We start from the raw sequence: 10,519 nt of genomic DNA, 5'->3' as shown, positions 1-10,519 counted from the left end.
GGGGGCCCGGGGAGGGGCGGTCGGCTCCAGCAGGACAGAGGAGACAACCTACAGCACAGCCGCTGTCTCGTGACGCTTGAGGACTTGCCCAGTGGTTACCCCCTCTTCCAGCCCTGCGTCTGGTCAGGGCACCACGGGCACGGGCGAAGCAGCACCCCAGCAAAGGGCAGCGGGAAGTCTGCTCGCCACACCCAGCAGCCCCAGTGCGGCGCCCCACCTGCCCAGCACCACTGCCCACACGCAGGTCTCCGTGAACGTGCTGGCCGCAGCCTGCTGACCAGCACCCGGACAGGGCAGAGCACAGAGGACAAGGGGGTGCCCAGCCCCCAGTTCTCCTGTGGGCGGGTGAGCCCCCAGGGACCCTCTGCCAGAAGCCTGTGGAGCAGAGCCGAGACTGGGGCCTGAGGTCCCATGCTCCTGTGTGTCCTGAGGCCTGGCCCCTCCTCTCCGGGCCAGGGCCCTGGACGCAGGGCTGGCTCCCACACAGGACACTCAGAAAGCAGCGATGGGCACTGGGAGGCAAGGGACAGGGACACATCTCAAGGGGACAGGCCTGTCCCGCACTGGGCACCCTCACTCTGGCCCTGCTCCCTGACTCCACAGCTCCAGCCTCTGTCGTCACCCGCCCTCGCACACCTGGGCCGGCGGTCTGCAGAGTGGGCACAGCAGCCTGAGTGCCCACCGTTGGAAAAGGACTTTCGTTAACCTTCACCGTGAAGACTGAGGAGCCCCCACTACCTGCCACCGCATCAGGCATGGGCACCGGAGGGTCCCACCTCGAAACCTCAAGGCCAAGTGTCAGGGAAAAGAGCGCGGGGCCTCATTTCCGGGGCCCAGCCCAGCCCACATCACCAAAGGGGCCCTCGCCCGTGGCCGAGCGGGGCGGTGGCCCGCATGGGGTGCAGAGGTCCGAGTCCGTGTCCGACTCGCCCTCCGCAATGTAGGGTCTGACTTTGGCACAGGGGGCCACAGCCGCGTAGCAGCTGTTGAGCGCGTCCAGATTCTCCTTGGACTGGGAGATGCTGAAGCCGCTGAAGGAGCGCTCCAGCTCCTCGTGGTCCACGGACGGGATGGAGATGGACGTGTCGCTGTCTCGCAGCGCGCCCTCATGGGGCCTGCTGGCCGGCGTGTCCTCCTGCCGCAGGAACTCCGTGCTAGCCCGGGTGCCCCCGTTGTAGGCAGACAGCGAGCGCTCGTGGGTGGGCGGTGGCGGGATGCGCACCAGCGGGCCGTGGTCCCCCACGGGCGAGACACCGTGGCCCTGGCGTGGATGGCCCTGAGGCTGCCACGAAGTGGAGGGTGGGCACTGGGTGGAGGGCGCAGCCGGGGGCGCTGAGAAATTCTTGTGGCCGATGGAGCTGGTGGAGCGGATGAGCTTGACGATGCAGCCGCTGCGGTCGCCCTGATGGCGGCTGTCCTCGGGGCTGTGGTACGGCGGGGCGGGCTCGGGCTCCTTGGCCCCGAAGTACGCCTCAGTCTCTGAGGGGGGGATCCCCATGCGCTGCGTGTAGATGCTGACCAGGAAGTCCAGCTTCTTCTCCATGGACAGGACCTGCAAGAGGGGCTGCTGGGCAGGCTGCTCCCTAAGGTAGAGAGACCCAGCTTTCCCCTGAAGGGGGGCACCGGGCTGCTCCCTGCAGAGGCGCAGAGGCAGAGGGAGGCAGACCCACCAACAGCTCAGCCACGGAGCCCATTACTGTGTGTGGCCTCGGGGCTTCAGAGCCTGACCTGGGTGCTCCTGCCAATCTGGCTGCCACCCGGGCCTCCCATCAGAGCAGTCTCCAGAGGGACGCATGGCCCTCCTCCCTCCACTGCCGGGGCAGAGCCCAGTGGAAGTCCTTGTGTGTGTCCACGGGACAGGGCTCTGGGGATGAGGCCCAGGTGACAGAGGCCACCCACAGGCCCGGTACGTGGTGTCGCTCAGTGGCCTCCCCCCCAGGAAGGGGAGGGGGCATAAATGGTGCTCCTGACCCTGAGGGCCTGTGGCCAAAGAAGGGAACGTGCCCCAGACTGGGGAGGGCCCCAGGGGCATGCAGCACCCTGAGCTGTGATGGCCAGGTCCCTGGAAGCTCGAGGACCCCTCCTGCAGCGTCCGTCCCTAGGCTAACACCAAGGGGCTCTCCCGGCTTCGCCCACCTGCTTCTCCACCTTGCCCAGCCGGCCCATCATGCTGGGGTCCTCCGGCAGCTCTGCTTCAGCCGGGCCCTTGGTCCGGTCCTTGTCTGTCATCGCTGGGCCCCGCCCCACGATCTGGTCCACTCTGCCAGGAAGAGACCCCGCCCCACAGCACAGGTTCGAGTGGGAATGGTGGCCGTGGCCCTATCTCCCTGAGCTGGGCCACAGCCTCCAGATCCAGGCTCCAGCCGCACCCAGAGCTGACTGGGCAGCAGGTGCCAGGACAGATGGATGCCGGGCACCTATTCTTGCCTGGTTCTGGACTCCCAGGGCCTGCTCCCTGTCCACCTCATCCCAGTGGCTGGCACATTGGTGAGGAGGCCCAGGAAGGCACTGGGGCCATTCACCCCTCAGCTCTGCCCCCACCTGAACTTCCATCCTTCATAATGTGCCACTGAGCCCTCTGCCCAGCCAGTCCGGTGGGGACAGTTAAACGTTGCAGGGGGGACAACAGAGCAGGGCAGCGGGGACGGTGAGCTGGGCTCCATGCACCAGGACAGGGAGGGGGACACAGACCAGCACGGAAACTGCCCACGCTCAACCAGAGAGGGAGTCTTCGTGTGTTTGCACATGTGCATGTGTGCGCATGCATAGTGTACATTGTGTGTCTGTATGTGCATGTGTTTTGTGTGTATTGTGCATTTGTGTGCACTGTGCATGTGTATGTGCATGAATTGTGTCCACTGTGTGCACATATGTGTATTGTGTGTGCCTGTGTACAGGTGAGTACGTGTGTGTGCGCGCGCGCGTGCATGTGCAGGATGCAGAACACAGCTGAGCTTCTCTCACACCAGGGCTCAGGCCATGAATGCCACCGGAGGGCTTGTTTCCCACGCTGAGCAGGAAGGGCTCAGAAGGGGCCTTAGGTGGGCGAGTGTGTGGACGCCACTCAGCATCAAGGGCCTGGCTGTCTGCAAGCCCTGGGGCAGCTGCTGCGAAACTGCCCAGCAAACAGCGCTTGAGCTGGGATGCAGACGAGCCAGACAGCGACCCAGGCCGAGGCCCGCAGCCCCTGCCTCATCTCAGGCCTGGAGACCCCAGCACAAAGCCCACTTCTAAAGTTCGGGGTGCAGGGACCTTGTGAGCTGGCTGGGGCCACAGCTGGGATTCCTTTCTGACCACAGGACCACCCTGTCGGCCTCAGATGGGAGCACTTGGGGTGACTTTCTTTCTGTTGCAGGAAGCAGAAGAGGGGTTCAGGCTTGCGTCAGCCATGGTGCAGCCTCCTCATGCTCTCACGGGCTTCATGCTGGACTCATGCACCCAAGGACCAGCAGGGTGGGAGGGACGGCGGGGACCCTGGGCTCCAAGCACACGCCCGTGGAAATGGACACGGAGAAGGGGCTCATGGTGTTGCCACATGTGCATACAGGCCAGGCCCGGCTCAGCGCCTTCACCCCTGCCACATGATGACCACCCGCCTGGCCAAGGGCTCGGCCTGCTGCTGGGGGGCTGAGAGGGGGCCCTCTGAGGAGCCTGTGCACCCTGCCCTGGGCCTCAGGCTGAGGAGGTGGCTTAACCCCTTAACCCCCACGTGCCAAGACTGCCCTCCTGCCCCTCCTCTGCGTGGCTGAGTGCTCCGACTACGGCCTGGGACGCCTGGGGCTCCCAAGGCAGCAGGGCTTTCCCAGCTCTTGGCTCTCACCCTCCAGCTCCACCCCTGCAGCAGCTCCCAGGATGGCTTGGGTCTCAGGTACCACATCCTTGGGGCTGGGGGACATGGTAGAGCGGGGGACCCAGAAAATATTGTCTGGGGCTGCCCTGGGTCAGGCCCGCTCCCCTGAGAATGCCAGGTGGAGATGTCTGACATGCTGACCTTGGCCCCCAGGTGCCCTGGGCCCCTCTGCTCCCAAGCTGCCAGCACTGCAGGGGGCATCTCTCCTCACCCTCACATCCCTGCTCTGGGGACGCCACTCTCCCGGGGCTGACCAGACCTGCCGGAGAAGGCGGACAGGGCACAGCATCCGCTGAAGGGTCCCAGGGATGCTGGAGGGCTCCAAAGTCTGAATTTGCTCCTGAGGAACCTGCATGTGCTGACTCACCATCCACTCTGCCCATCAGCTGACGTCCTCATCGTAATGCTACCCATGATGCGGACCCGTGTTGATCCACAGGCTCAAGGCAAGAGAAGTGACGGGATCTGCTCAGATCCTCACAGGTCAACCCCGCGGGTGTGCGGGTGCTGGGGTCTGAGTCGCACTGGGAGCTGGGTGGCAAGGACACCATGGTCCCCGGAGCCCTGAAGGTCCTCCCTGCACATCTGGGCACCCCGATCCTGGCCTCCGCCTCTGCCCAGGAAGCCCTGCCCCAGGAGGACGTCACACAGGGCATCCTTGGAGAGCTTCCCCAGGGCCCTGCCGAGAGGAGCAGCCCGGCACAGCCCCCCCGGGCTCTGCAGAGGGTCGCCTGCTCCCGGGTGTGGCGGTCAGCGGCAGAGAAACGTCCCTCCACCCCTCGGAAGAGCACGGGCCTGCCGTCATGTGGCCTGGAGCGAAGGGGGCTGGCCATTCCACAGACACAGGCAGGAGAGGGCTGGCGTCCTGACCTAGGCGAGTACTGGGGTGACTCTCTCGGAGGGGCCGTGGGTCCTTTGGTGGGGTACTTCTTGTGCCGGGGAGTTGAAGGGGGTGGGGGGCCCACAATCATATCTATCCTGGCGAGTAAACAAGAGAAGAGACACCAGCAAACGCGTCGTGAGCACCGTGAGGGCCGGCTGGGCTTGCCGAGACAGGAGCCACCGGCCGAGGCAGCAGGCCTTCCCACACGATGCCCCTCGCAGCAACACAGGGGGCGCCACGCTCGCTCCGTGCTCCCTTGTTCAGTCGAGCACGGGCCCCGCGCCGCGCCTCGGCCGTGCCCAGCCTGCTGGCGGGCATGCACGTGTGCAGGGCGAAGGCCAGCGGCCCAGCACCGGAAGCGCCAGCTTTAACGACACTCGGGACTGCTGGCCGGGGACCCACGCCCGGCTCCTGGGGGAGCACTTCACTTTTCCCACAGAAAGGGAAGGAAAGGGGAGCTCAGGACAGCTCACCACAGCTGCAGCGCGGGAGGCCCGGCAGCCAGACTGTTCTCTCACGCGCACACAAATTGCTCACACGCGCACACGCATGCACACGCATGTTGCTCACACACGCACACTCGTCTGCTTATGTGTACACTAACAGGTTCACACACTCATATGTACACTAACAGCCTGCTTATGCACACACATGCACATGCAGTCATATGCACACTACACATGTCTGTTTACAAACACGGGCAAACTCGCACACTCATATACACTCACACAATCTGCTTATGCACACATGTGCACACTCAGTCATATGCATAAGCATGTGTGTTGCTCACACATGCACATCTGCACACAGGCACACCTGACATGCTTGCACACACTCGCATGTTTTCACTCACATGCTCACACATTTTCCTCCTTGTGCACAATTACACACACATTTGTTCACACTCACAACACAGGTTTAGTAGATGCTCTGGGAGGACTGGCCTCTTGGCCTGAGCCCAGGCAGAGGGAGGTGTCACTCCCTGACCCCGCCCACAGGAGTCAGTTAAGGCCCAGCAAGACCCACCCCTGGCATCCAGGAGCAGCACAGGGGAGGCCCCCCAGAGCGGGGTGCACCGACTTCCCAGAATGAGGACTTCATCCCTTCCCAGGGGCTAGGAGCTAGGCTGCCCTCCAGGCCTGTCCCCGGGCCGTTCAGACCCTCCCAGCCGGGGCCCAGGCTTCCCCAGTGGAGCAGCCCTGTTTGAGGAGCTGCGGGCGGGAATGGGCAGGGGCTCTGACAGGCAGGAGCATGTGACCCACCTCAGGAGAGACCCACGACAATAGCTGTGACCTGCTCACAAGCACCACAAACACATGTGTGTGCACAGCTCATTTATATGTGGAGGGTGGGTGCCTATGAGCACACATGTACTGGCAGTGCATTTGTGTGTGTGGAATTATGCAGTACATACATGTGGAACCAGGTTAACAGCATATATGTACACACATGTGTACTACCATGTGTGTGCATGTGGGAGGGGCATAGGTCTTTGTGTGTACTGTGTACACATCTGTCCATGTGTGTGTTGTGTGTGCCTCAGGCCCTTGCTCATGTCTGTATACATACATGTAGAGGTACCTTTTAGGGTGAGCAAGCCAGTTCTCACACACGTGGGCTTGGAGATAGCAGTATGTGCCCTGCCATTGCCACACCGCAGTCACGCACCCCAGCCCCACTTACTGCCCAGGAGGTGGGTGGAGGGACAAGGCCCTCTGTCCCGGCAGAAGAGGGGCCAAGGTGCATAACTGACACTGGATGGGTCTGTGCCTGCCCACAACCTCACCTCTCAACTCACACACACCTGTGCACATCATGACACACGGCACACAGGACACACACGCACATGCACACACATGCATGCACCCATACACGTGCACACAGAGGCCTGTACCGTGCACTCACACACATGTGCATTCACACATGCATGCTTCCCATCATAGAGCGGGCAGGAGGGAAGAAAGGGGAGAGACAACAGAGGTGTTTAAAACGAGCCTGACGGAAAGTCCATGTGGGGCCGAGAGGAAGGGCCCAGAGGTGGCAGCAAGAGGTCTGGCCGCTGTGCCCACCTCAGCCCTGTCCCCTGCCCCCACCTTGGCGGGGAGCGCGGCAGCCCTCTACAGGACCCATCTCCCCACTTCGTGGCGTGTCAGCCTGGCCCAGCAGGACCGGCCTCCGCGCCCAGGGCTCAGGGGCGGCTCTTGCCTGGACTGCAGGTTTTTGATGCGGGACAGCATGTCCAGGTGGCCGGCCGAATACTGCTCGATCACGTCCATCACGTCGTAGGGCCGCAAGCTCTCCTTGAACTTCCGCTTGGACACCAGGAACCTCATGACACTGAGGGTTGGGCAGGGCCGTGAGCCCAGGGCAGAGGCCACCTCGGGACACGCCCCAAGCAGGGCCAGCCCCAGCGTCCACTTCCTGGGGCCTCCCAGCACTTCCGAGAATGTGCCCTGGACAACTTGTACCTATTACCTGGGCACCCACCCACCAAAGACACCAGCCGCTCCTGGTCCCAGCTGTCCAGACAGACCCGTGGGCAGCTCCTGGCTGTTCACTAACACCCTCAGAGGCCGGGCAAGGAAACCCCGTGACACGAGGGGCCTTCTGAGCCACGAGGAGCTGGGACTGAAGGGGTGTCGCCCCTTGTCTCTCCCCCCCGCCCGAGCGCGTGCCCTCACACAAGCCCCCCAAAGCCCTGCATCCCAGGGACAGTGACTGCCCTTCAGGACCCTGTGAGAGGGGCGTCCTCACCCCAGACACCCAGGGTCACTCACCATACGGCCCGGATGCTGACTTTGAGGCCCGGGGTCAGGTCCTCAGTCACAAACTCGCAGTTACAGCTCTTGTTGTCATCCACGATGTCCTCCCCGGGGAGACTTGCTTCTGGGTGGAAGGGGACGCGAACCATGAGGGTGCCGAAGAGACGAGTCCCTTGGCGCCATGGCGCCCCTGGGCAGGGAACCCCTCGGCACCCCTGGGCACCGTCCGGCCCACATGCTCTCCGCTCCACCTGTTCTTTCTCAGCGGCTTTGCCGGCCTCGGCCTGCGGGGGCATCACTGTGAGTGGACGGATGGAGGGCCAGAGTGGGGCGTGTCCACACCCAGTAACGGCGGGACACCGCTCAGCATGAAAAGGAGCGTGCGCCAGGGAGGAGCCCAGAGAGCACCCCGTGAACAAAGCCGGACACCCCACACAGGAGCCGCGTGGCCGCCCCGTGCGCCGTGTTCAGGATGCTTCCTGAGAGGAAGGCCGCGGCGTGGCAGGGCCTGGGGGGGCTGCTTTTGGGGAGAGGAATGTCCTGGGGCTAGAGCGTGGGCATGCCAGATGCCCCTGAACGGCTCGCTTTAAAATGGCTAATTTTATGTGACGTGAATTTCACCTCAATGAAGAGGAAGCGGATGAGTGGGCCTGCACTTGGGGTGAGCCCTGGAAGCCGCTGGGCCACGGCACTGGCAGACCTGACCCACCTTCTGAGTTCTGCCGTGACGCGGCGCCCTTGACCCGGAAGGCCTGCCGTGCACGGCTGCGGTCCCCGAAGCTCCAGCTCTTGGGCACCTTGCTCGGACTGTCCTCCAGGCTCTGGTCGGCGCTGGGCGACCGCCTGATGGGCTGGGCCTGCGGGGACCCCTTCCCCTTGGCAGCCACTCCTCGGGGGCTGGAGAAGACACGGTCTTTCAAACTGACCTTCTGACTGCTCCCAGGAGGACAGACGGACAGACACACAGATAGAGAGCAGGAGGAGTCACTCTGGACAGCACACTGGCACCCGTCAGCTGCTCTTAACTGACATCCTCCCACATGGACCGGACAGCTGCAGCCCAGACTCAGAGAAATGCCCTCTGGGCCGCTGCCCTGGCATGGAGCCCGGGGGTCGGAGGTCACCAGGTCAATTCCACCAGGGGGTCCTGGGCTGGCTCAGGGGCTTGTCAGGGGACTCGTATGTCACTTTGTCTACCACCAAAAGGGGCCCAGCTCTGTCCACACTGTCCAGCCAGGCCTCCCTCCCCACAGTGACACCCACAGCAGGACGAGTCCCCAAATGCCCAGCACCAGCGGCTTCTCCCTGGACACCAGTGTGGGCACCTGGCCACCCACAGGCTCCCTGTCTGCCCCTCCCCCCACGCTCTATAACTGCCCCAGAGTCAGGACGGGTAAGCTCTGCAGCCCCGGGGAGCAGGGGGAGGGCATGACACAAGCATCCTGGGGGTGGTCCCTGTCCACCTCCCCCTGCCCTGGGCCGCCCAGGCTCCACCCACCCCCAGGCGCATGGGAACTGACGTCCGCTCCGGAGGTGGCTGTCCTGCCGCCGGCAGGGAGGGGCGGCCAGGGCCGGCCAGCCACAGCCCCGCAGGCCTCCCCGTCCACACATGTAGTAACCGTGGAGCTGGGTCTGACACTGAGTGTGCCTGGCTCCCCTGCCCTCTGGGCAGTGCCCTCATGTGCTGGAGGACGGCAGGCTCTGGGGACTAGACCCCTTGCTGCCCTGGTGGCTGGTGACAAACCTGCCTACGGGTTCCTGTGGGAACCGCCACGCCTGCTAACCTCAGACATCGCCAGGGCCCTCCCCCCCCCCCCCCCATGCTACCCGGGGTAGCCACCTCCCTCGGCCCCAACCAGAACGCACAGCCTGGACGCACCGTCAGGCGGCGCCATGATGACTGGCCATGGAGAGGCAGCCCACCACTGGCCCACCTGGCCTGGCTGGCGCCCTCCTCGCCCCGGCCCGCGGGCCGTGCACTAGGCCAGGCGTCTCTGCAGGACAGAACTGCGCAGATGGCCCCAAGGTGTGGAGCCCACTGTGGGCAGTCCCCCCGGAGCCCCTGCGAGCACAAGGCCAGGAGTCAGCTTGCTCAGGACACTGGCCCCGAGCTGGTGGCCACTGAGGGCAGGCAAGGCCTGAGTGGGCAGGTGGGGACCGAGGCAGCATGGGGCCTCTGAACAAGTGACCTCTTCCGTGTCCCTGTCCCAACTAAGGCCACTCGCTGGTCCAGGGAGACCCTGAGCAGTGTGGCCCCGCCCAGTCAGGAGAGCTGGGGACCCTGGCGGGACCTACTGCCCAGGCAGCACACGGGGCCCCAGGAACTCAGCCCCACAAGGACGGAGCCACAGGAAGGAGCCTCCCCTGGCCCCGCCTGGCCCCGCCGTACGCCTGCTTAGACCGGGAGGGGTCCCCTGCTGGGAGGGTCACAGGGTGGACACCTGGACCTCCACCGTCGTTGAGGCTCAGTGCCCCCAGCCACTTGCATCCCACCCAGACCTGCCCCAACTCCAGATACCAAGTGCCAGCGGTCCTCCCTCCCTCCCCTCACAAGCCAAGGACAGAGCCAGCGCACACGAGGGGCTTGAGGCTCTGGCACTTACATAGGCTGGGAGCACGTTCAGGAGGGCCTGGGAGAGAACACCGAGGCCCAGCTCCCCTCCCCGCCTGCCACATCCAGGGCGAAGTTCTCAATCTGTGGGGCCAGCGGCAAATTGGGATGGGCGGGTAAGAGGTCCGCACAGCGGTGGGAGAGCTGCTGGGCATGGCTGGGCCCCGATGCCCAGGATGAAGTGACATTCCTGAGGCTTGTGCACAGCAGGACTGCACCTGGCCTGGCCTCCTGGCCCTTCTAGCCCCACGCTGCCTGACCACAGCCCTGACCTGAGGGAGCAGCCTGTGGCTAGACGCACCATGGACACAGCTCCGGGCAAGCAGGACCGCCTCTGCCCAGCCCAGATCTCTCCTTCTGGGGCTACAAGTCATCCCACAAGCACCCACGTCCGTGAACATACAGGTAGCATG

The 10,519-nt window shown here is 64.2% G+C and overlaps 1 protein-coding gene across 5 annotated transcripts in view; it reads right to left on the bottom strand.

The window, feature by feature from the left end:
* Positions 1 to 736: 736 nt before the first annotated feature.
* The window catches only part of KCNQ2 (potassium voltage-gated channel subfamily Q member 2), a 54,287-nt gene continuing 44,504 nt past the window's right edge, over positions 737 to 10,519 (bottom strand). For 3 of the 5 annotated variants that reach the window (XM_008157114.3, XM_008157115.3, XM_008157116.3), the window contains 5 exons: positions 8,205 to 8,428; positions 7,511 to 7,619; positions 6,939 to 7,070; positions 2,137 to 2,260; positions 737 to 1,552 (listed from right to left, as the gene is read on the bottom strand). In XM_008157114.3, the coding sequence (XP_008155336.1) occupies positions 821 to 1,552; positions 2,137 to 2,260; positions 6,939 to 7,070; positions 7,511 to 7,619; positions 8,205 to 8,428 (1,321 nt within the window). In that variant the 3' untranslated portion in view covers positions 737 to 820. Of the gene's footprint in view, positions 1,553 to 2,136; positions 2,261 to 4,720; positions 4,829 to 6,938; positions 7,071 to 7,510; positions 7,620 to 8,204; positions 8,429 to 10,519 lie in introns of all 5 variants that reach the window. The other 2 variants (XM_028133469.2, XM_008157118.3) reach the window with 2 other exon arrangements.

Source organism: Eptesicus fuscus, chromosome 12 (assembly GCF_027574615.1).
Source record: "Eptesicus fuscus isolate TK198812 chromosome 12, DD_ASM_mEF_20220401, whole genome shotgun sequence".
NCBI classification, from domain to species: Eukaryota; Metazoa; Chordata; class Mammalia; order Chiroptera; family Vespertilionidae; genus Eptesicus; species Eptesicus fuscus.
This window is presented reverse-complemented; position numbering and strand designations above follow the sequence as displayed.